The 26,488-nt window shown below is 43.3% G+C and overlaps 1 protein-coding gene across 1 annotated transcript; it reads right to left on the reverse strand.

The window, feature by feature from the left end:
- ARL6IP5 (ADP ribosylation factor like GTPase 6 interacting protein 5) lies at positions 1-26,309 on the reverse strand. Its single transcript, XM_056108007.1, has 3 exons — positions 26,095-26,309; positions 4,848-5,065; positions 1-1,646 (listed from the first exon to the last, which is right to left on the reverse strand). Exons 1-3 carry the CDS (start codon positions 26,268-26,270, stop codon positions 1,474-1,476), a joined length of 567 nt encoding a protein of 188 aa, XP_055963982.1. The 5' UTR covers positions 26,271-26,309; the 3' UTR covers positions 1-1,473.
- Positions 26,310-26,488: the final 179 nt, after the last annotated feature.

Raw genomic sequence — 26,488 nt, forward strand, 5'->3', positions numbered from 1 at the left:
CATCATTGATAATTTTATTTTTTACGATTGGGCAAGGGTACAAATTCTAGACCTATGTCTTTGAAAGCATAGTGACACCATTGTGCTATAAATGAAATCTGTGCAGACTGGTCAAGAACATAAAACGCAGAAAAAGTCAGGAGCAGTGAACATACCGTTGCTTCTTACTCTAACACATACAAGGGAGTCGTAAGTAAATACTGCTCCAGTGGTCTTCATGACTGAAATGTGAAGCAAACCTAATTGTTTTCTATTCATTTATGAAATCACTCAACAGGCAAGCGAAAGATCTATTTCTAAATATGTGGGAAATAAAAGGAAGACAGCAACAGAATATACAAACTCATGCTATCTTAATTCTAGTGTCTATTTGCAGAAACATGGTTGTAGCAATTGCTATCTACAATGTTTATGGTCATCATAAAATTTTTATGAGCTGCAAAAGCTGGGCATCATTCCCATTTCATTCACATTTTAAAAGGTTGTGCTTTTTTTTCTTTGTTATCTAAAGATGCTTTCTGGACTTTAAGAGATCAGCAATACTTGTCCTTTATATGCATCTGAGCACCTAATAAAATGTTCATTCATCCCCTTATTTCTAAATGTTCCAGTTAAACACTAAACAATGAAAAAATATAGAAAACATTCTTTTAGACACCTTTTGTCATAATAACAACAAAAAATGTGCAATTTAAGCAGAACTTGTTTCATTTTATTTGCTTTTTTAACAAGACTCTCAAGAGTAATACAGGTTCCGTAGTTGGAGCCTCCTTCAAGAAGATAACATTTAGTTTGCAACAAATATCTACTAGTGAAAACACATTCCTAGCATTTCAAAAATTTACAAAAATTTGACAAAATATTCTCCTAAGCAACTATCTTTATTTTCGTAAACAAAATATAAACAACTAGTTTATCCAGTTTCCACTGCATATCAAACAGGTGGGCAGAGTGAGAAAGATAATCTGATTTTAAAAGAAAAACAATATAATCTAAGCTAATTTACACCCAATATATCATATCCTATTTTATTTTTCAGGAGGATGCTGGAGGGATTACAACAGGCTACTGCATGGCTTTATCTACTTTAAGTTGGATTTTTTGTTGTTGTTCACCCATATTGCCTTGACCATTTACGATTATTTTTTTCCTTCAAGATAACAATTTTGCTGCTGTACATTCCATAATTATTTCATTCTCTTCCCCGCCCCCAGAGAAACATCTGATCTCTTTTCTATCCATTTTCATTAGTACACTTAAAATTTCAGACACAATAGACAGGGGTTTCAAATCGGAGGCTTTCCCTCTACAACATCCGAGATGTTAAGAGTTTAACCTGTACATGCATGCCGTTGTAGGTAGTTAGCTAGGACGTGCACCTCCTATTTCAAAAACACAAATAGAAAGTATGCCTGGACAAGGGTTAACTGCAACTTGATTTCTGCTGCCATCCTACTGCCAGGCCAGTTGTATTTATTCCTTCACTTTACTGATATAGTCAGTGATTTTGTTAACGGTGTCTTCCTGCTGTTCTAGGGCATCAAGGATAATTCCCATTGGTGTTCTCTTCAAACCAATTTCCTCCATTTTATTCTCCACTTTGTTCTTGAGGTTCCGAAGTCTCAGTGACGCGTGGATGAACATCACTGTGAAGAAGTGAAACATAGTTAACAGCGATGCAACAGTTATCTGTCTCCAAATCAATACTACACTTCCCCTCTTCAACTTTCAGTAAATTGCCTAAGCCTGATTGATTCACATGTCCAGTGAATCCTTGTGTCCAGTGAAGCTCATTTTTTTGTTTTGTTTTGTTTTGTTTTTGCTTTTTGGGTCACACCCAGAAATGCTCAGGAGTTACTCCTGGCTTTGCACTCAGGAATTACTCCTGGTGATGCTTGGGGGACCATATGGGATGCTGGGGATCGAACCCAGGTCAGCTGCATGCAAGGCAAATGCCCTACCTGCTGTGCTATCGCTCCGGCCCCCCAGTGAAGCTCTTTATCAAATCCTAAATTAAGTTTTCTTTCTGTGCAAAGAAAAACATTATATTTAGCAGGACCATAAACTGGCAGCTGTGTGAATGTGTGTGTGTGTATGTACGAATGCACACATGCATACGGGGGGCGGGGGGGAGGGCAGGCACATGGGAGGGATGCATTCAACCTTCAAAGAACATCTCCTACTCGAGCTTTCCTTAATATGTTGAAATAACTACTTTTCAATTGCCACTTAAATCCCCTCACATTCAAAGTAAATCAGTGTGATTCTAACTACACAAAAACTGACTTACACAATCTTCCAAAAAGAAACTATTGTTCAATTCAAGGATTATCTGTAATTTGTTCCCTGTAGGAAGCCTACAGAAGAAGTTCCCTAAGAATTGCCCTCACAGACATGTGGTTAGATATGGATATGAGGATAAAAATCCAAGCATTTATAGACATTTTATTAGTCTATTGTTCCCCAAGTTTGCTTGACCATTCATTAAAATTAACCTGAGTTTGTCTAATAAAAACAAACTCCTGGGAATTTGAGAAATAGCTCAAGTGGTATTAAACCCTAAATTTAAGACCCAGCACAGAATTGTTTCCCAAACACCACTAAGTGTATCCTGATACCAAGAAAGAACATCAGCCATGTGAACTGATCTTTGACAGGTATAGATCTATAAAAGGGGAAAAAGACTGCAGAGGTGGTAAGGCACTTGAGTTGAATGCAGTCAACCTTGGTTCAATCCCTTGCAACTCATATGGTCCCACAAGCCCTGCCAGGAGTGATTGCTTTGTAATCACTTTGAAAGTGATTACTTTCTAGGAGTACACCCGAAGAAATGGCAAATATGACTCAAAACCAAAACATATAAAGCATGCACGAGACAAAGAGAGAGAGACAGAGAGAGAGAGAGAGAGAGAGAGAGAGAGAGAGAGACAGCGAGAAGGAGAGAGAGGGTGAGCGAGGAAGATTCCTTGGTCTGTCTCGCAAGCCTCCTAATTCAGAATCTCAAAGGGATGGTCCTGAGAATCAGCATTTCATTGTTTTCATAGTGCTGGGAATCAAGTCCAGGCTTCACACAAGCAAGGCAGATGCTCTACCACTGAACTACATCACCAGCCCCACAGAGTTTTAAACAGAAACTGTGGGATCTGGGAATATGGCTCAATAGTAGAGCATTTGCCTTACATGGGTGAGACTCTTAGTTCAATCCCCAGCACTGCAAAATAAACATAAATCCCAGGTGATCTATACAAGCAATTTTCAAACTTCCATGCACAAATCACCTGGAAACCATACTGAAAAAGTAAATCCTCTGCATCCACCACCCAAAGACTGTATGGTCTGAGTTAGGGTCCCAGAATCTAAACATTATCAGAGGATTCTGACATAGGTTGACTTAGACCCTCACTCTAAGAAACTCATGTACAGGCCCCATGGCAGCTCCCAGAGGCTTGACTGGCCATTTGAAACACTCAAGGAGCTATCTAAAAACTGAAGAATATTTTCAAAAGTCAGAGTTGCTGATTCAAATATTTTATCCAATAAGGTGTAAGATTTTTTATTTTTGTTTTGGGTCCACATTGGCAATGCTCAGGACTCCTGGCTCTATGCTCAGAAATCCCTCCTGGTGGGGCACAAGGGACCATAAATGATGCCAAAGATCTATCCAGGTGAGACACGCACAAAGAGAGCACCTTACCCACTGTACTATCAATCTGCGCACCCCCCCTAAAGCGTAAGATCGATTCACAAATAATCTGGGCTTAATCTAACAAATTAAGCTGAAGCGATAGCACAGTGGGTAGGGCGTTTGCCTTGCACGCAGCCCACTCAGCCGACCTGGGTTCAATTCCTCCGCCCCTTTCAGAGAGCCCGGCAAGCTACCAAAAGTATTTCGCCCACACGGCAAAGCCTGGCAAGCTACCTGTGACATATTCGATATGCCAAACACATTTAACAACAAAGTCTCACAAAGGAGACATTACTGGGCCCGCTCAAGCAAATCGATGAACGACAGGAGGACAGTGCTACAGTGCTAATCTAACAAAATAGAAAATAAGCAATTTATTTTCCCTAGTGGAATAAATATACATACAAAATATTTTTTTAAGTTAAAGGCATGTTCTAATCACTTAATAAAGTAGAATTTTACTTTGCTGGGTTTTAGGTTGCTTCTTTGGGGGGGTGGGGGTAAAAGTGGGGAGGTCTCCGGAGGCCCAGGGTCCAGGTAGACCTCGTGGAGATTATTGGCCAAGTGGGCTGGTGATTCAATGCGAGGATCAGAAGATATGATCCTGGCTGGGCCTCCTGATGTTCGGGATGACCTAGGCCATCGAAGCAGTACTAGGGTGTCTTTAGGGCTGTACCTGACAATGCTCAGGGCACATATGAGTGCTAGAAATGAAACCAGGATCAGCCACATGCAAGGTAAGCAGTTACCTGCTTTGTTTTCTGGTCCTGATTGTGATCCACACCCAGAAGTATGTAGGTCTTACTTCTGGCTTGTATTCAGAAATTATTCTTGGTGGGGCTCAGGGGACCATGTCACGGACCAAACCAAGGTCAGGAGTGTGCAAGGAAAGCTCCTTGCCTGCTGGACTATTGCTCAGACCCCAAGATAAATGGTTTCACCCCTGTACAATCTCTTTGGCTTCTACACTACAATTTTAGTTAGATCTCTGATCATGAGAATGAAAATTTGTCTCTTCCTAATTTCAAGCTTCAAGTGGTCTGATATCTCTATAATCAATACATGCCAATGCAGAGAAGAAACTGGTTCTGTAATTCCCATTAAACAATTGCTCTGACATGCTTCATGATATAAGACAGCAAAAAGACTCAAGCTCACTTACACAACAAAGGAAAAGTGATACCAAACACAAAGACCATGACTCCTCCAAACATGGATATGAGGAAATAGCTAGCCAGCATGACCACCATGACAAACGCCGTGGGATACTGCTTCTTCATCCGACGGAGAATATCCTTATTATGGGATGCCCACACAAACCCTGTGAACACCAACACCACCACAATTCCTCCAAGGATCATATTGAAGGGACTCAGGAACCTGGAAGATGAAAAGAGAGACACGAGGTCATCAGTCACAGTAGCAAGCAGTAGTGGGGGAGTAAGATGAGCATGGAGGCGGGGAGTAGAATGAAACCCAGGTACGCCCCGCCGTTCAAAAATTTCGTCTTAAGCCACTTTGTTTTTTTATCAAAGATCTATTTTCGTACCTGTTCTCACTGACCTAAGAAATCTGGGGTGGGGATGTAGTTCTGTGGCACTTGGTTGCATGAGGTCTTGGGTTTGATTCCTCAGACACGGCTACACATACACAAACCTGAAGAGAATTTTTACTTCTCCATTTGTTCGATTTTGTTTTTAAGCCACACCCAGCTGTGTTCAGGTCTTACTCCTGGCTCTCAGGGATCACGCCTGGTGGACTTGGGACCATATGGAGTGCCGGGGATCAAACTACAGTCAGCTATGTGCAAGGCAAGCACCCTCCACACTGTACTATCGCTCTGGCCCCAGATTGTCACTTTTATAGCAAAACTTGCAAGGCAGAACTAGTGGTAAACTTTGATTTTGCAGCACCTTGAATTCTGATCCTCAAGAGCAACCCTGCTACCCCCTTCTCTAAAACTCTTTTATACTGGTTGTATACACCTTGTATTCCTGCATCTACTATATATCAATGTGATCTCAGGCTTTCTGTGCTGTTTGGTAGTTTTTTGTTTGTTTGATATGTAGATAATTTGGGGCATTTGAGAGCACAAAAACTAAGTGGTTAGTAATTACTTCTTCACCTTTCACCTTTTCAGCTCAGGAAAGGTTTCCTGGGTAACAGGAGAAACCGGGATTGAGTACTAAGTAAACATTTTCTCCAAATGTAATTCTTATAACCTGATGAAGGAAATACTATAATTTTATTTTTCAAATGAAGAATTCTAGACATACAGGTTAGAAAATGGTGAATTAAAAAAAAAAAAAGAAAATGGTGGAGCTGATTCACACCTTTGCAGTGTGATTGCCACCAAACTAACCCACCAAATTCACTAGAGACCCACAATGACAAACGCCGATCTTACAAATCTTCCAGTCCTTTTTTTAAGGACTGTGCTCTTCCAAAAGTCCTGGGTTCTACTTACATTAGATTTCATTCTGGGACTGGAGAGAGACAGCAGGTGGGCATTTGCTTTGCACGCAGCTGACATGGGTTCAATCCCTGGCACCACATATAGTCCCTGTGCCCCATCAGGAGTGACCTCTGAGCACAGTCCTAGGAGTAAGCCCAAAGCACCTCTGGTATAGGCCCCCAAAACAAAAGCAAAAAAAAAATGTATTTTATTAGCTCTAAGGATTTTTTTTTTTAAACTCTCGGGGACCTGGCATTAATTGTTGTTTTTATAATAGCTGGCCTGCAACACTCTCTTACGTAACTGCCCCTCTTATGAAGGCACTTGAGTTTATGACTCCTGGCACAGAAAGTCCTTTATGATTCTTTCAAAGGATCCAAAGTATCATTAGGAAATGGGTTATTGGCTAAAATTTCTAAGCACACAGAATTCAGATTTACAGTCACATGAGCCAAAGGTCACTAATAGAGGGAGATCACTAATAGAGGGAGAAACTCATTCCAAAGAGGAACTTAGAGTAGGTTGTAAGTGAGAATGATTATAGCCTCCCCTCCCTCAATCTGCTGTGCATACAAAACTCTTAATGTGACATTTGTGGTCAGATTAAAGAGCATTTTACTTGAGAAGGATAAAGATGACAATGAGTTTTCATCATGCTCTGAATATCAACATAACTTATTTGTAAATGAGGGACAGGTAAGTTTGGATAATAGCAAGTGATGCCAAGAGCCTCCTTCTCTGAAAGAGAGCATATTAAGGACTTATATTCATATAGGTTCACATTTAGAATAACTATGATTTTTTGTAATCCTTTTAAATTCTAACCTTAATTCTGCCTTTTAAGACATAAAAGCTTTTTTAAAAAGAAAGTTTAAATAGGAGTGACAATGTTGCATAACTTAACTGGTTCAACTAGGCAAGTAATTAATATCAAACTACCTGTAAAGGTTGACATTTTCTATCAAAAGGCATGTAATGCGAGACCCTGAGTGGTTAGAGTAGCAGAGTAGTACATAGTTTAATATTAAGCCTTACAACAGGAAATTGTTAAATTTATTCAATTTTTTTGCAAATACTTATGCTCTTCAAGATAATTAAATCCTCTCCTGAACAGAGTTTAATGAAATAAATAAAAGTGCAAAAACTGAATTGTAAGCATAGACCCATGAGAAGTATAATTAAAAACCTCAGAACACCAATGTTGTCAACAATTTAGTTAGACTAGACTGATACTTACAGGCATTTTTTTCAAGCTAAAATATATTTAATAGTACAGGAGACAATAATATACTGATTAGGTAAAGACAACTGTAATACATTCCCTCTGCTGGGAGATCTATATGTTATACAGCTCAGAAGTGGAGTCTTTTGTAACCACTATTATGAAACAAACATATAAAAATACGCGTGCAACTGCTCTCCAGTCCCACAGCCCAGGCTTGGCATATGCCATCTCCAATAGTCCATCCTTACTTTCAGCATCTCTCCAACAACATTAATGCAATTTCAGTTCCAACACCCAGCAGAGCTGTTTCTGCTCCCAATCAAATCCTGGTTCCCTGGCCATTCTCCAGATCCTCTTGCAGCCAGGCGGTACCATCCACTCTCCCAAGATTTCCCAGTATCCCCCACACAAAGCTATTTTATCTAATCTTCTCTTTGAATCCTTTAGTACTTGGGTCTACTTAGTTTCTATGTTCTTTAATTTGTTTCATAACTTTTATCTGAATGATAAACTAATTAATTCCAGAACTGTCCGAGAAAGATAAAAATTTTCTTATTGAGCCTGGAGAAGGGAAGAACTGAACAGGGTTAAACAAAATCCTCTTTAACAGGCTATTAGAAAACCCAGTGGAAAGTCCCAGAAACTCTCCAATTGATAAATCTCATTCCTAACACCAAAAGACCTAGAGAAAACGTGCCAAAACTACGATCGTTAAAATGTGTAGTGATATCAGGGATAGTTTTTTTCCATTTGCTTACTTCTATTTTCATATTTTTTAATGAGCATGTACTATTTGAATAATGAAAGCTGATAATTAAAAATGGTAAGATGAAGTTAGGAAAAGATGTTTCAAACAGGGGCTGGAGTGATAATACAACAGGTAAAGCACTTGCCTTGCACACAGCTGACCTGGGTTTGATCACCTTATGGTCCCCTGAGCACAGTCACATGTGTGTGATCCCAAACAAATACAAGATGCCTCATAAAATATGCATTCTTATGCTAAAAGTAGACTATAGACCAAACATGATTGTCACCCATTGCCTCTTTTGCAAACCACAACACCCAATAAAAGAGAGAGAACAAAAGGGAATGCCCTGCCACAGCGGCAGGGTGGGATGAGGGGATGGGGGGATGGGGGGTGGGAGGGATGCTGGGATCCATGGTGGTGGGAAATGGGCACTGGTGGAGGGATGGGTATTTGATCACTGTATAATTGAAACCCAAGCACAAAAATGTGTAAGACTGCAACTGTACCTCATGATGTCTATTAAAAATTAAATAAATAAATAAATAAATATGCATTCTTTTATGTAGCTGTTGGTATTAACTATAATACACCCAAGCATTTCTGAGATAAAAAAAAAAGCCAAGATCAAAATGAACTCAACTAGAAAATTAAAAGTTTCAGGAAACTTCTTTACATAAGCAACTACTGGATATTCAGTTGGCAGAAAAGAGGCCCAAAGTCTTCTACTCAGGCCTTCCTAGACTTCCTCACTAATAATTCATGAGGTGAAGTGTATTAAAAATGCACACCAAGCTTTTTCTATTTTCCTCCAGACAAATAAAGTAGACAACTCGGTGGAACATCTAAATAAAGCTTAGGACAAAGGACATTAAAAACTGCAGGCCTGACTCAGGTCATTCCAATTTTGCTCTTCACCTGTTCCTATTGCTCATGTCCAAGGGGGGGAAATAGAGCAATAGTCCTATAGAACTGGTTTCAGCTTACATCACGCCAAGCCACAATCTATAATTAGAATGTAACCAAGTTTCCAAGCTGGAAAAAATGAACAAAGCTCCTCAGAGAAGAAATTCTCTTCTTTGGTAATCTGCTTAAGCACAATTCCATGATCAGAAATGGTCAAATGCCGGCCACTCCAAATGACTGGCTCCTAACTGCACTTGGCAGAGAATAAAACACACTCCACCCTTCAGAGATTCAGTTCATTTTCCACTGAGTGCAGAAATACGGGCACAATTTTCCCCCTTCTGTTTGCTTCTGGGCCACACCCAGCTGTGCTCAGGGTTTTCTCCAGCTCTGCACTTGAGGGATCACTCCTGACAGGGCTTGAGGATCATAGGGGACGCCAGGGATTGAATCCAGGTCAGTCTCACGCAATGCAAGCACGTTCCTGCTGTACTATCTTTCTACCCCACCTGGGAACCACTTCTTATCTGAGATGACGAAAGCTTTTGATCAACATTTGGGACCTTAGTCACACTAGTCACAACATACACCCAAGAATCTTTACGACAAAACTTCTATAAATGCCAACCCTACTCTCAGGTGGACAAATGCCACTGGGCTCTCGGGAGGCAGGGACAAAAGGAGAGAGGGAGGGGGTTAGGCCAGAAGACAGAGAAGAAGGAAAAGGAGAAAGGGGAAGAGGAAGCCCAAACCGCATGCGTCACATGCAGCACTGCTCAGGGCTTACTCCTGTCTCTGAGCTCAGGGATCACGCCTGGCATGCTTGAGGAACCACATGGGGTGTCAGGGATCGGACCCCTTGTCAACTGCATGCAAGGCAAGAGCCCTACCCGCTATACTATGGCTCCAGCCCTGGGAATACAATTTAGAAGTAAGTAGGAACTGATTTTACAACTCCAAATCTTAGAATCTGTTTTTTTATTGTTACCCAAAAAATACATATATTGTTACTTAAACATTTTGTTTACCTAAAATTTCTAGCATCAATGACGGTTTTAAAGAACTACAAACTCCATCCAAACATCTACAGCATAGTCTTCAAAGATGAATCACTCAAGTCCTATTACACAGAAAAATAAAATGAAGCCCAGCAGAGTGAAGCAATGTGACAGAAGGGATCGAGCAGAGGGAAAAGGAGTTCCAGATGATATAAAGGTGACAACAGTAAGCCACAGAAACCATTTGTGTTACGAGCCAGATTCAGGGGTTTGCTCCCAACCACTCTAAACTCTATTCTTCCTGTTGGGATGTGCAACTCTGAATCATCTGGGGAAATCCATCAGTCCTCTCCTCTCTGAAGGAAGGCAACCATTACAGGATGTGGTCACTAGGCCCTGACTTGCCAACCTATCAGCCAGATAAGAGGTATAGATTAAACACAAGATGCTGAAGGAGGGAGAAAATCCTTTTTTTTTTTCCTTTTTGGGTCACACCCAGAGATGCACAGGGGTCACTCCTTGCTCTGCACTCAGGAATTACTCCTGGCAGTGTTCAGGGAACCATATGGGATGTTGGGAATCAAACCCAGGTTGGCTGAGTGCAAGGCAAACACCCTACCCGCTGTGTTATCATTCCAGCCCGGGGGGGGGGGGGGGATCTTAATCAGAGAATTTTAGGGATGGGAAAATCATGAAAAGCCACCTCATTCTACATATACACAAGCAAAAGAATATAGCAATAAAGGTTTCTCACAGATTCTCAGACCAACTGCAGAAATTAGAAGTAAAAAGTGTAGCCAAACAGAGACCCTCACACCAACTCAAGTATGTATCTGGTCACTCCAGTCATGCTATATGGCAACAAGAACCAAACACCAAGCAAAATAATTCCTGAGCAGAAGCAGCTTTGCACCGAGTTCTGATTTTCTAATCCAAACCTATTTTTGCAGTTGGTTCCTGAGCAAGCCTGACTCACCAAGAAAGAAAGGAACAATTTACTCACAGTGGACTTTTCTAAATTGGTAATATTTTCTTGTGGTCCTTAAAACAGCCAGAGGAATCCACCCATCCATGCTCTTGCCTCTTGGAATAAAAATAATTCTTTTTATTGCCTACCAGGACTACTGGTTTGGTCCCTGCCACCATGGCAGCCAGGGCCTCTGTATCAGTAGTTTAAATGGCACCTGGGACCCAAAGGGCAACATGGAGGCTGAAATCCAGGTGACACGCCAGCCACTAAGCCAGTCAATTGGCTTAGGCTGCATCTGCTAGAACCCAGGGAAGTTTTTAGTAATTAGGGCCCTAAATGGTTAGCAGCAGCTCTGCCTCCCGGCTTTCTTCTGCCTCCTTCTCCTGGTTCTGCCCTCTGTCCACTGAGGTTCCTCCCTTGCATGTACCCGCCCTCTGCCCTTCACAGGCCTGTGCACCAGGCCTCTTCTCTGCTAGATTCACTCTTCCCTTCCTCCCACCTTGACTTGATTGGCCTTTCCTCAGTGTCTCTGTCCAGGTCATAGCACCGCATGCCTATTCTTCACAGTGCATATATGATGTCCCCTTGTTGGTTTTGGTTTGGTTTGATTTTGGACTGTGCTCAGGGCTTAATCCTGGCTCTCTGCTCAGGGATCACTCTTGGTGGGCCTTGAGGAACCCTATGGGGTGCCAGGAATCGAACATTCTATCATTCTGGCCCTGCAATGTATTTTCTTCCCATTTACCTGAATGAACACCGGATGAAGGATCCTGTCTCCCAACAGAGCTCCGAGAGGTCAGGTCCTATGATATTTTATCCTCAATTCCTAACAGTGTATAGCACAGAATCAGTATTCAACAAATATTTTCTAAAAACAAGAAAAAGTTTGCAACTTTTTCTTTGAAAAAGGCTAAGTAAGAATTTGTCATATTTTTATTTTTATAAGTAAGACAACTTTCTCTGGCTACCAATTAAATGACATGAGATTTGTTTTGGATAGCTTGTTGTTATTTTCACTGTTCATCAACTATGACTGACAATGTCCTGCCTTTGGACTTGGGCAATTATGATGAAAGGAATGAACAGAAGAATAAAGGGAGGGGGTGGAGGGACAGCTCAATGGACTGAGTACATTCTTTGCAGGCAGGAGGCCTGGGGTTCAACCCTCAGCACCACATATTCTGCTGAGCACCACCAGGAGAATGCTGGAGCATCACCGGGGGTGGCCCCAAACAAAACCAAAAGCAGTAGAAAAAAAATCATCCGAACTCCTCTGCAAATGGAAGGGATGATTATTGGGATGTGACTGATGAGGTGCCAGGGTTCTCTGGCTTAAGCTTTGTTGTCAGTGGAGGCTGGGGGCCAGAGGAAGACTCAGGTTGAGAGAGAGGAGATACTATGCCAGCAGATCTGTCTCTTGCTCTTGAATTCCTCAGATAAAGCCAACAGTATTCTCGGGTTATTTAAGTTTCCCAAAGCAGCGTGCCTTCTGGCAAGAACTATTTCTGACTCTAAAGTGTTAATGTGAATGTACAGATCAGTCCTGAGCAAACATGATCAGTGTTGCTTGAGGATCACAACTGCAGTGGGATAGGAGCCTGCCTCAGTCTTTCAGAAAGGAACAAAATCTCAAGATCTCAGTGCTGGAGCAACAGTACAGTGGGTAGGGCATTTCCTTTGCAGTGGCTCACCCGGGTTCGATCCCCAGCATCCCATATGGCCCCCCAAGCACTGCCAGGAGTAATTTCTGAGTGCAGAGCCAGGAGTAACCCCTAAGTGTTGCTGGGTATGACCCAAAAAGCAAAAACAAACAAACAAAAAACCCTCAAGATCTCCCTAACCAATTGAATTGGGAAGACCCATAATATTTTCTGTATATTCACTATATACTCATCTTTTCTGGCACGCTGTGTACTCAGCACCATCAAACTAATGCCTAAATGAGCCACAGTCCTGGCAGCACTTGGTATATTAAAAAAGTATTCGTAGTGGGGTGGAGAGATAGTACAAAGATTAAGGTGCTTGCTGCAATGACCCTAGTTCAAATCCCAGCACCAACGATAGTCCTGAGCCATCAGCCATCACCCTTGAGCACTGAGCCAATGGCCCCCGAGCACAGAGTTGGACTTGGATTAGCGTCATAAACCTTATACTTCTTGAGGCCAGTGTCGTAGTACAGTGGGTAGGGCACTTACTTTGGCCGAGGCAAACCTGGATTCAATCCCTGGCATCCCTTATGGTCCCCCACGCCTACTGGGAGTTATTCCTGAGCACAGAGCCAGGAGTAAGTCCTGAGCACTGCTGGGTGTGACCCCAAAACCAAAACTATAAAGAAATAAATCATAAACCTCTCACTGTCATAGAGATTCAAATAGTGTATAAAACTCTACACTGCAACGAATACTTAAAAAATTCTCTTTTATGACAAATTTCTATCAAAGGTAAGGAGAATGATATTATGAACACCCATGTACACTCATCTTGGACTGCAACAGAATCCTTGGTTACTTTCACAGCCAATAATGCTTTGGAACTACAGGAGAAAGATAATCGTTTCCCAATTGTTCTTTCTGAATGCCGTTAGAAAATTAAACTGTGGCCACACGGGAAGTTCTTACAGAACTGTGAACAGAAGACAGGGGTTGGTTGAAAAAATTCAAATGAGTTTAGTGACAAAAAATTTCCCTTCCTGCAAGCCGCTTCCTGTCTCTTTAGCTCCCTCAAGCAGGCCATTTCTTGCACCCCCTTTTGTTCCGCTGAGACAAGGAAAAGCTGCACTAATAGGATAGGAAGAAGATTAGTAGAAGCAGGACTAAAGCCCTGGTTTTTCACTCAGATGCCATTTCTGCCTGCCAGGTGTCACTGCTAGAAATGCTCCAGTGGGAGGGGCAGGAAATTCTATTTTTGGCAACTGCTTAGAGAATGGAGTGGCAGCATGCAGGTTTGTTTAAGATCACAGACATGGAAATGTTTCCCTGGAAAAGAAGCTACCTTCAGTGCAAGAGACAAAGTGTTATGACTTAAGTATTCTGAAGTGGAATGACAAAGGGTAGAATTCATCTGTCCAAAAGGACTGAACATGGTGAGAGAGATACTACGGGGTCAAGATGCCTGCCTTGCACGTGACAAACCAGGTCCAATCGCCAGCACTGAATAAGATCCTCCCCCTCCAGCACTGCTTCCTGGAATGATCTCTGAGTACAGAGACAGGAGTAAATCCTGAGCACCACAGGGTGTGGTTCAAAAACTAAACAAACAGAAAACAGTAAGAAATTTGCAGTCATGTCACTTAATTCAGTAGATTGGTTAAGGTTGGTTGTTAGAATTGGACTTACTGTATAGGATTCTCTTTGCCATACAAGAAAAGGACCAGAAACCTAAAATGCTCTGATTTATTTGCACACTTACAGAATCATTGTAAATCTTTGCACAGGAATGCCAAATGACGTGGCAGAAAACAGTTCTCTTTGTGTGGGAGAGAAAGTCAAGAAAAGCAATATTATGTAAAGAGTATCAGAAGGCAGTTAATGAAACACAGTAATTACTGAGGATTTTTTTTAACTAGAGGCCTGAAGCAATAGTACAGGAGGCAAAGCCCTTGCCTTGCATGTGGCCGACCTGGGTTGGATCCCTGGCACCTCATATGGTCCCCTAATCCCACCAGGAGTGATCTCTGAGTGCAGATTAAGGAGTAAGCCCTGAGCATAGCCGATTGTGGCCCCCAAACAAAACAAAACAAAAAAAGAATTTTCTAAAATTAGAATTTCATTTAGTATTTACAGACTTCAAATTTTTGGTATTCAGAAGACATAAAATTCCAGGAGAAGATATATGCCAGTAAGTCACATATATTTCTCAAGTCCAGATAAAAGTATGTGGGACAGCAGAAAGAGATGAATTCTGGAGGATCCTATCAGACTGTGTGGAGATGTTTTCCTGCTTGCATCCTTACTGTCTTGACTATTCAGGCACACAGTAATTGTTCAACTAAGCTTCGGGTGAGGATGCATACAAATACTAGCCCAATACCTTGCCAACATAATCAGGGCCACTTTAATTTTCAACAGCTAAACATTTTGAAATTTGGAATCAGGGTATATAGAAAAGACTGGGTAAATCAGATCCGAAAGAAAATGTGTTGATGAGGCATAGCCTTCTGTATGTTTGTCGTAGTTGCATAAAAGCCATTGCTACATTCAGTGATACCTTGTAGTCCTTCTAGACTCTAAATTCAAGGAAGGCAGGAATCACAGCTATCTTATTTTCTACCTTCTAACAGTGAGAAGATAGCAAATGCTACTATTCTCTGTTGAAGAAACAAATGAAGCAATACAAACAAAAACAATATTAGCAAATTGGTGTTAAATTTGGTTGATCTTAAAAAATCATTTCCACCAGGTTTCATCATAAACAGACCATAGTTAATTCCCCTCCAGAACATCTCAGGGCTCTGCTGAATTCTTTTCTTCCTTTACCAAATGGAAGCTTTGGTTTTTCACTCTTGCAGCAATAAAAGATCCAAACCGGGGCTGGAGCGATAGTACAGAAGTAGGGTATTTGCCTTGCACGTGGCCAAGCTGGGTTTGATTCCCAGACTCCCATATGGTACCCTGAGCACTGCCAGGAGTAATTCCTGAGCACAGAGCCAGGATTATTAACCCCTGAGCATCACCAAGTGTGACCCAAAAAGAAAAGGGAAAAAAAAAGGATCCAAATATTCTGACCATTTCTCAATATAAGATGCTGGTAGCCACAGAGCATATTATATGGATCATACACATTTTGTAAGACCAAGGTAACAATTACCTTTCATTTATTAGCCTTCCAGAAATTTCTTACCCTCTCAAGCAAATGAAAACATAAAGGAGCAATTGTGCTTTCTACACTGGTACTATATCCCGAAAGGTACAAAGAAAATTGGGACTCCATCATTCAGATGATACATTTTACTGTCTTAAAGGAAGAGCAAGGAGGGGATGGGAGTACACAACAAATGAGAATTAATGTGCCTCTTTGGCTGGAGCTCTAGAAGCATTTATATCACTGTCACTGTCCTCCCGTTGTTCATCGATTTGCTCGAACAGGCCCAGTATTGTCTCCATTGTGAGACTTGTTACTGCGTTTGGCATATCGAATACGTCACGGGGTGCTTGCCAGGCTTTGCCATGCGGGCAAGATACTCTCAATAGCTTGCCAGGCTCTCCGAGAGGGGCAGAGGAATAGAACCCGGGTCGCCTGGATTGGCCGTGTGCAAGGCAAATGCCCTACCCGCTGTGCTATTGCTCCAGTCCTTGCACACGGCCAACCCAGATTAGAGCCTTGGCACCCATATGGTTCCCTGAGTCTGCCAGGAGTGATCCATGAGCACAGAGCCAGGAGTCAGCCCTGAACTCCACTCTATGTATTATTGTGGTACCTGAAACCATGCCCCAAATGATGAGTTCTCATAGGGCCAGAGATCTAGGTCAGAAACCTGGAGTGCATGCTTTGCAGGCAGGAGACCCAGGTTCAATCCCTGGAAACCATAGAGCTTATGAGCACTGCCAGAAATATGATCTAAAAAAAAAACCAAAAAAGGCAAATAATACAAGTGTTGTAAGAGAGACATTCAGTTTATTTTTTGGGGTTTTAGAGCTTTAGATTTTTAGCAGCACAATTCCATACAGGGAAAAAAAAATCTTTTGCTGTATAATAAACTGCTATTAGCGGTTTTGGTTCCAATGTATGGTATAAAAAAAATCTCTACACATGTGAAATAGGAGTTGGAACAGATCAGTTCTTCACAACTTCAACTTGGGCATCTAGATCAGAATAACTTGGAGAAGAAAGAGAAAAAACACAGATGCCTGCGCACAGCTAAGAACCACACGTTTACGCCCCAGCCCCTTAGGCGGTAGGGGCACAAGTACCACCTGGAGTTGCCCCTGTACCCCCTGAACCAGCTTTGGAGACAACTTCCGGAAAAGAACTACTTATTAAGGATTTCCAAAGGTAATATCAGGGCTGAAGATGTATATTTATTAAAATTTTTTCAGTGTCTCTTTTTTAATTTTCTTTGGTTTATTTGGGATGGGGGCAGGGTACACCCAGCGGTGCTCAGGGCTTATTCTTAGCTCTGTGCTCAGGGACCACTCTTGACATGGCTCAGGGCACCATATGTGGTGGTGGAGATCCTGCCCAGGTTGGCTGCATGCAAGGCTAGTGTCCTACCTGCTCTGCTCTTGCTCCTCAATATCTCTTTTGAGCAGACCAGATGGGTGGTTCTTTTTGCTTTGTTTGGCCACACCCTTTGGGGTCCTCAGGGCCTACTCTTGGTTCAGTCAGACCCCTTCCTCAGGGGTCATTCCTGGTGGTACTTGGGGGAATGTATGGGACCAAGAATCACCTGGACTTCATTCAAAGCTATGTGTTAATCCACTGGTCTGTCTTTCTGGCCCTGATTCTTAAATTTCAATGTGTCTTATTGGGATGTAGGTCCTGTAGGTCTGGGTCGGAACCTGTGGTTCAGAACTTCGAACATGCTCCAGGGTGATCAATGCTACTGTGTTTTGGTCTATGTTTGGGATTGGGTTTAGCTTAAATCTAAGCTATGTTCTGCAGTATTTAAGTCTTTTGCATATGGCACAACAGACAGGAATGATGTAAAGGCATTTGCCGTGCACCCTGTTGATCCTGGCTTGAATCTCTGGCACCCATACATGGTTCCCTGAGCGGTGAGTCAAGAGTAACCCCTGAACACCAATAGCTGTGGCACAAAGACAAACAGAAAATCTTACCTTTGGTTCACAGAAATTTCATGTCATATTCTTATTTCTTAAATTATGGGTGCAATTAGGTGTTGCCTTTACTTTTCACTTATACATAACAGGAGAAATTTCTATCACTGTACATGCTGTAAGGAGAATATTTAGGGCTTCCATGCTTCCTTTCAAGGGTAGATTGGGTAAGTCAGACCTTCTTCATCTGTAAGCAACTTTTCTTTCTTGGCAGAAATCCCTCCAGATTTAATTATTAAAATTTCAGAATTTCAAAAGACATTATATGCTATTCATAATCAGCAATAGAAAACAAATTGTTTACTGTTGCCTTTTCAGCAGATCTGAGTGTTGGAGTAAAATCCCAAATAATAATGGTGGGTCTGGTGTCGAAATAATGAATGTAATCAAAGTAGAGAGAGAGTAATGTGGAAATCATCTGCCATATAGGTAGGGGGAGGGTCTGGAGTGGGGGGCATACTGGAGGTTTTGGTGGTGGAAAATGGGCACTGGTGAAGGGACGAATCTTTCATCATTGTGTGACCGAGATTTAAACCCAAAAGCTTTATAACTGCTCTCACAGTGATTTAATAAACAAATTTATAAATAAATAAATGGATGCAAAGCCATTTTCAGCAGAACATACATTCTCCAAATTTCTATGACTTCCATTCCTTTTAGATTATTCAGTCTCTTCTGAAGTGAGACCTAAATAATCTCAAAAGAAAATTCAATTTTTTAGGGAAACAAAGTTTTATAAGCTTATCCTGGGTGTAATTATGACAAAATCATTATTATTTCACCTAATAGAACACGTAAGTTGTGAGACTTTGGAATACGCCTATAATAAAGGATTTGGTATAATTACAACAGGAAGATGCTTGAGTGTAAAAATTTGTGAAGCGTGAATATATACTTGATATTAAGTCATTATTTTTAGAGCAACTTAACTCTAGAACAAGCACAGAAAAGAAGACGAATAAAAACAAATTGCAAAATTCTATGATGAAATAGATGCAGTGTGTAACCATTAAACTCTTCTACGCTAACTAATAAAAGAACGACAGTGTGGTACATTTAATAAATTAAGAATAATGATCAAAGCTGTGCAGAGTTTCAAATCTGCTTCATTCTATGCTTGGAGAGTCAGGAGGAGCCAGGAATAAAAACCACTTCACAAGTATTTGCCAAGAACCCTGATTTTGTAAATTGTTATATAAATCAGTTTTCATTTGAAATCATCAGACATTCCTTGAACTTATATAAGAGGTGGCTCTTAATCGGGGTGATTTTGATCCCCAGGGAACATCTGTGACACCAGGAAACATTTCTGATGGACGTATCAGCATCTCGGGGATAGAGACCAGAGACAGGGTACTAAGCTTCCTAAAATGACAACTCAGGAAAGAATTAAATGATCCAGGATCAGGATTTTAGTTCAACTGTAGAGCACTTGTCTTGCATGTGTGAAGCCCCGGGTTCAATCCTTTCACCTCCAGGAAAGAATAAAATGATCCAGAATGTGTATGCCGAAGATAAGTAAGATTACAGTAGAGTATCTTACAAACATTATATTCAGACAATATCAACTAGTGGAGAGGCTGGGATATAAAGGTTTACAATTGAATTATTACACTCTAGTAATCCTAGCTAACATGTAACAAGTGCAGTCAGCAACACTATACAGGCAGATTCACTTTAAGACTGGTGCAGCTGCTATGTGCTGATGTGCTGCTCTGAGTTGAAAACAATTTGTTCTAAGTAGGTCAAAAGTTGCCCGTTAAGTAGGTTAAAAGTTGCCCCAATGAATCACGCTGAGGCCTCTCATGTATTTACTCTTTGCACTCACCAATTAAGCATCTGCTATATAGTAGGACTCAGAAAAAAAATGGAGGCTAAAAATACTACAACTACAAGAAAAAGAAAAACTGAACCGCAAATTAAACCCAGTCTCTGGTTATAAGAATTCTACAGTCTAGGGTAGAGACCAGTGAACATACAGCTCAAAAGTTACGGGATAAGTCCCAAGAAATAAAAAGGAAAGAAAATGTTGGGATCACTTAAACACAGGGAGTGAGAGACCTTTAAAAGGAGACTCTTGGGGCTGGAGAGATAGCACAGCGGGTAGGGCATTTGCCTTACACGCGGCCGACCCGGGTTTGATTCTCAGCATCCCATATGGTCCCCTGAGCAGCGCCAGGAGTAACTCCTGAGTGCAGAGCCAGGAGTAACCCCTGTGAATTGCCAGGTGTGCCACAAAAAGCTAAAAATAAATAAATAAATAAATAAAATTAAAAAAAATAAAAGGAGATTCTTTCCTCCAAAAGTTGGTACTAGAGTCTGAAGTGATAGCACAGCGGGTAGGGCATTTGCCTTGCACGTGGTTGACCCGGGTTCGATTCCCAGCATCCCATATGGTCCCCTGAGCACCGCCAGGAGCAATTCCTGAGTGCATGAGCCAGGAGTAACCCCTGTGAATCGCCAGGTATGACCCAAAAAGAAAAAAAATAAAGTTGGTACTAAAGCTGAGTCTCCTGAGAAGATTGCAGCCTGAGTGGAGGAAGGCCCAAGATAAAGATGCTGTCTGTGTTTCTCAGTACTTTCTTTGGTAACACCAACTGTAGCACTGTAGCACTGTCCTCCCATTGTTCATTGATTTGCTCGAGCGGGCACCAGTAACATCTTCATTGTGAGACTTGTTGTTACTGTTTTTGGCATATCCTATACATCACGGGTAACTTGCCAGGCTTTGCTGTGTGGGCAGGATACTCTCAGTAGTTTTCTAGGTTCTCCAAAAGGGATGTAACGCCAACAGGAATTTAAAAAAGAATAAGACAGTACAGGGGTTTGGATGCTATCTTTAGTTGCAGCCAACCCCGATTAAATCTCCAGTACTACATGGTCCCCGCTGAGCATAGCCAGGAGCAACCACTAGCATAGAGGAAGGAGTAGCCCCCAAACACTCTTGGCTGTGGCCCATACACTCCTGCAAAAAAAAAAAATTTGTAGAGCAAACACCAGAGCACTTGTTGAGAGTCCTGCCTATGTGAACTCAGGCAGTCTGCATAGAAGCCCTCTGAGGAAGGTCCTCCAACTGATCTCATTTTATGGATAAGGATGCTGAGGCTCAGTGCATTAGCGTGTCTTGTCTGGGTCACTTGGCTAGTAACTGGTAGCTAGGATCAAATTTTACTTACTCTGGTTTGATGCTTAAACTCCTTAAGTATGATTTTCTACTACCTGAAGAGCCAAAGGGTATGACAAGTCAAAGATTTTCAACAAAGGCTAAAAGACCCACTTCAGTTGAGACTGACTCGAATTAATGTAAAAGGTAAAGCAAACCTGACTCAGTCATGTACCTGTGGGAGGAGAGATGGGTTAAGGGGCACGGCTTGCATGTGGCTGACTCCAGTGCCTCCCCTGGCACCACACAGTCTCCCCAGCACTCCGGGATGCAGGCCTGGTGTTCCGGGGAACCCCCAGGACCTCAGGGTCCTCTCAATGAACCACAGGCCTGTTTGGCTGAGAATCCATTGATGATTCTGGAGTACCATTTATGAGCCTTCCCTGCAGCCAGTAAAAAAATCATCTGCCTGGTAAATGACATTTTTAGGATGAAGACTTTCTAACCGTGAATTTCCTGCTCTGCCTGATCTGGCCCTCGTATGGCCCTTCAGTTGTTTTAGGAGCCAGATCGTATCTGCTTGTTCCTCCTGCCCCCTTCCCAAAGTCTTGAAGAACAGGCTCTCTTTATCCACTCACCCACATCAGGGTTTTTCTTCTCTTTTTCAGGGTTGGGTGGGGTGAGGATGGGTGGCATTGTTGTGGTTTCTCCAAAGAGGTACTCAGAAGGCCTAGGGGCCCCTCCTCGTAATTCTTGACCAACCAGGTCTGCAGTTCAAAATAAGGATCTGAGGATGTCACTGTCTGGGGTGACCAGTGTGATCCTGGGGGTGCTTAGGAGGCTCCAGGGCCATATCCAGTGATGCTCAGGGGAACTCAGGGCTATACCCAATGATGCTGCCATGTCAGTCTTCAACAAAATATCGATTAGGATTTGGGCTGGAGAGACAGTACAGCGGGTAGAGCACTTGCCTTGCATGCTGCACACCAGAGTTTGATCCCCCACATTCCATATGGTTCCCTGTCATATGGAGTAATTCCTGAGTGAAGAACCAAGAACTTCAGAGCATCACAGGTATGGAGGGGGAAAAAAGACTACTCAGGGTTGAGGCTAGAGATCTCCAGCAATGCTCTCCTCAGCAGGCAGGGAAGGAAGTGGAAGAACACTGTTTGGACACAGTCCTTTCCCAGGAAACACCCAGGACACATTTCACTCATATCTACTAGGAGTCCCTGAGAGATGAGACACTAGTATAAGATTGGATAAAAGAGTTCCCACATTGTTCTGCCCCACCCACCTACTGACATCACCAAAAGAATCTTTTCTGTAGAACGAAAAATATTCCAGGGAACTAAGTTCCTTGATCCTGAAGATAATTGTTTTCTTTCAATGTTGAGACCATAATGCCAAAACTCATGAGTCACGGAAAGACAGGAGAGCAGTTAAAGGTACAAGCTGAGGGGCCAGAACGATAGAACAGCAGATAAGGCATTCACTGTGCACACGGCTGACCTGGGTTTGATCCTCGTCATCCCATATGGTCCCCTATGCACCGCCAAGAGTGAATCCTGAAAGCAGAGCTAGTAGTGACCCCTGAGCATTGTCAGATGTGATCCATAAAGGAAAAGAAAAAAAAAGAGTACAAGCTGAGAGTCGGAGAGACAGAACAGGGGTTAAGGTTCTTTTTCTTGCACTTAGCTGACCCCAATTAAATCTCCAGAACAGATGGTTGAACAGCACCAGGAATGATTCTTGAGCATAGCTGGTTAGGGCCCAAAATTTGAGGGGAGAGAAAATAAAGCTACAAAACTGGAAAACTGAGTTTGTAACATTAAAAAAATTACTTAACCTCTCTAAACTTCAGATTTAACAATAATTAAAAAATAATGTAAATGTAAATAACACATGTAAATAACAGTACAATACTACTAGTATTGGGGCTGGAGAAACAGTACAGAAAATAGGGCGCTGGCCTTGCACATGGCTGACTCGAGTTCGATGCCTGGCATCCTTTGTAGTCTCCTAAATGCCACAAGGAGTGATCTCTGAGCTCACAGCAGGAATAAGCCCTGAGTATCATCAGTTACAGCTCCTCTCAAAAAACAAATAATAAATAAATAATATCTCATTCGTTTGGCTGAGGTATTGCAGGTAAGTTATTTAGCAAAGGACCGAGCAAAACAGGACTCTCAATAAATGACTGTTTTATTACTGTTGTATTTTAAGTAATGAAAATATTAGGGAAAAATCATAGACTTGTGCGTTTATAGTACACAGAAAACAGCTGTGGTCATCCTCCAAATTTTCACTGGGGTATGAAAAAAATTACCTTTTACACACATATAATTTTTGAAACATCACCTGTACTTTTAGAAATTTCCTAAAAGGACAAAAAATAAGCCTCATCAATACATTTCATTTTTCCCTTTACAATGTTCACTGCAGGGGCTGGAGCGATAGTACAGCAGGTAGGGCATTTGCCTTGGACACAGTCAACCCGGGTTCAATCCCTGGCATCCCATATGGTCCTCTGAATATTGCCAGGAGTGATTCTTGAGTAACCAGGAGTAACCCGTCAGCATTGCCAGGTGTGACTCAAAAATCCAAAAACATATAAAATGATGAAACTATAAAAATTAAGGGCGTTCGCCTTACAAGCGGCCAACATGGCCGACCCGAGTTCGATTCCTCCGCCCCTCTCGGAGAGCCCGGCAAGCTACCGAGAGTATTCGATATGCCAGACACAGTAACAACAAAGTCTCCAATGGAGATGTTACTGGGCCCGCTCGAGCAAATCGACGATCAACGGGAGGGCCTTTACCTTACCTTTACCTTAAAGTAAAATAAAATGTTCACTGCAGAGCTGGAGCGATAGTACAGTGGACTGGGCATTTGTCTTACATGTGGTTGACCTGGGTTCGATCCCTGGCATTCCATATGGACCCTTGGGTCCCATCAGAAGTGATCCCTGAGTGCAGAGCTAGGAGTAAGCTCTGAGCACTGCTCGCCAAACACAAAAATATAAAGTAACAAAATAAAACTTTTGCTATTAATCAATAGCTCATATTCTAAAAAGGAAAATAGGTAAAGCCAATTGTTCCAAACTGCCCGAGTTAGTAGACTACCAAAATGAGTGAGCTATTTTTAATCAAACACTTGGCTCCTGGCCTTCACACTGAAAAAACGGACTCTATCAAGGCAGCGGGACTTGTGTTGCCTTATGCTCTGGAAACACACAGCCTTGATAAATAATGATTTTTTTCCTGTACCTTTAATTGGTCTATGTCAAACCTCACCCCTACCTAAGCATTTGAGGTTACCGTAAAAAGAGGGGTGTGGGGGCTGACAAGAACACCAGATACGATGTTTTGTTCCCTTTACACAGAGAACAAGACTAAGACAACAATTGCAATTCCCATTATTATTTATTTTGCTTTCTTTAGAGAAATATTTGAATGTTCTAGGAAATCAACCTCAAGCTTAATGCTCAGGGAAGGTTTCCAAAGTTACTGCTTCTGGTCCATCCTCGTGCGAGTAATTTTAGGTTGACTGCCCTCACTCTAAACCAGAATTTGCTCAGAGCCCCGTGACCTTACTTATCAAGCTATTTTCACAATTTACACTTCTCCAATGGAGACGTTACTGGGCCCGCTCGAGCAAATCGACGATCAACGGGAGGGCCTTTACCTTACCTTACCTTTACACTTCTCCAGGCGGAAGATGATCCACTGAGTTGTCTACTAAACCCCACCAAGAAATATCTGCTTCTTCCTGGAGGAAATCTGTGGACCATATAGAAATTTTGAACTATCTCTGCTCTGTGCTCGCTTATTTGGTCCTTCACAACTGACACGTGTCCTTGGGCTGGAATTCGTGCTACAGAATGCTCTTTTTGTTGTTGATGTTTTTTGTTTGGGGGGTACATCTGGCTGTGCTCAGGGCTTCCTCTTGGTTCTGCTCTCAGGAATCACTCCTGGTGCTGCTCCAGGGACCGACCATATGGGATGCCGGGATTGAATGCGGGTCTGCCATCACGGGTCTGCCACATGCAATGCAAGCGCCCAACCCCCTGTACCCTCTCTCCGGGCCCCTAGAATGCTCTTGGAGCGCTCAAGCTTGGCACACAGAAATGAAATAAACCGAGAAACAGCAAAGCAGTGAAGATAGCACTCCGTTAGTCCTTGCCCACGCCTCAGGTTTGGATTTCTCTTGTCTCTCAGGCCAGTCTGTTCTTGCCTTCTGCGCTATGTTCTGAACTTGAAATGTCAGACACTTCTTTAAGGGCAAATGAGTTCTTTTAAAATGTTTGGGGGTGGCATTTTTCTTTAAATGCACCTAACTAGATCACCACCACCCATCCGAACTACAAGAAAAGGTGGCGCGTAACAGATGTGCGGCGCGCTTGTGTTGTGTCCTGTGTACATAGGACACAGATCCCTTTTTGTTTTAAGAGCAGATGTTGGAGGCAGAGACAGCACAGCAGGCAAGGCTGCTGCTGCCTTGCACGGGGCCAACCCGGGTTGGATCCAAGGCACCCCATGTGATCCTCTGATCCCCTCCAGGAGTGATCCCTGAGCTCTGGGCCAGGAGTAAGCCCTGAGCAGCGCCTGGTGTAGTCCAAATAAATTTTTTTTAAAAAAGCAGATATTGCAAAGGCCTTTAGATACAGAACGTGAGGATAAAGAAAGTAACCCACGCCCGGCAACTTCGAAAGAAAACGTGTGAGGACGGACCCCAGTCCTAAAGCAGCTGTCGCCCCACACTGGGAGAGGCGCCAGCACGGATGCTCCAACCAACAGCTCGCCCTGCCCTGGGCAGAGCCCTGGACAAAGCCCCGGCCCCAAGTGCTCGTTTCACAGCGACACCCCAGAAGGCACAATCCTCGCCCCCACCCCCACGCCGCCCCGAGCCGCCGCCTCGGCGAGGGCTGCACCCCTTTCCTCTCCTTATTCCGAAAAACCGGGGTTGCCGTCGATGCCCAGGGGAGCCCAGACCCGGGTCCGGAGTCCGAGCGACCCGGGCTCACGCGCAAGGTCCGAAGGGGAAGGAGGGAAGGAAGGAGGGAGGGAGGGAGGGAGGGAGGGCGCGTTCCCCGAGCCTGCAGCCTCCCTCGCGTCCAGCGGGGCTGACGCCGGGCGTCGCAGAGCGGCCCAACGCCCGGGCCCTGCACCCCGAGGCCCTCCCGCGCCCCCCCGCGAACGGTGCCGGAGCGGCCGCCCCCCACTCACCCCACCACGGAGACCATCATGGCAGCCACCACCAGGTAGTTGGTCTGGTAGTAGAGCAGGTTTTTCACCACGCGGTTGTTCCATTTGGAGACGTCCGCGAAGTCGGGCCGCGCGAAGCGGTCGGAGCCGGGGAAGAAGTCGTCCCAGGCGCGCAGCGGCGCGAGGCTCACGTCCATGGCTCGGCGTCGGCTCCGCGTCCTGGACCCGGGCGGGCGGCGGCCAGCGACGCGCCGAGCTGCCGGGAGGGCGGGCGGGAGGGCGGCGACGCGAGTCCGGCGGCTCCGCGGGGGGGCGTGGAAGCGGAAGGGCGCTGGGCCGGCCCTTCCTTTCGATTGGCTCCGAGGGCCACGCTGCGGGAAACGGGCCGCCCGCCGGGCCGGGACCGAGGGCAGAG

The sequence above is a fragment of the Sorex fumeus genome, unplaced genomic scaffold (assembly GCF_029834395.1).
Source record: "Sorex fumeus unplaced genomic scaffold, SorFum_2.1 ptg000191l, whole genome shotgun sequence".
In the NCBI taxonomy this organism is placed as follows: domain Eukaryota; kingdom Metazoa; phylum Chordata; class Mammalia; order Eulipotyphla; family Soricidae; genus Sorex; species Sorex fumeus.

What these genes read in the sequence shown, in the direction of transcription:
- ARL6IP5 (XM_056108007.1), bottom strand. Translation starts at nt 26,270, where the DNA reads ATGGACGTGAGCCTCGCGCCGCTGCGCGCCTGGGACGACTTCTTCCCC. An exon ending in ATGATGGTCTCCGTGGTGGG is followed by an intron (nt 5,066 to 26,094) that starts GTGAGTGGGGGG and finishes TTCATCTTCCAG; the next exon opens with GTTCCTGAGTCCCTTCAATA. An exon ending in TATCACTTTTCCTTTGTTGT is followed by an intron (nt 1,647 to 4,847) that starts GTAAGTGAGCTT and finishes ACTTCTTCACAG; the next exon opens with TGATGTTCATCCACGCGTCA.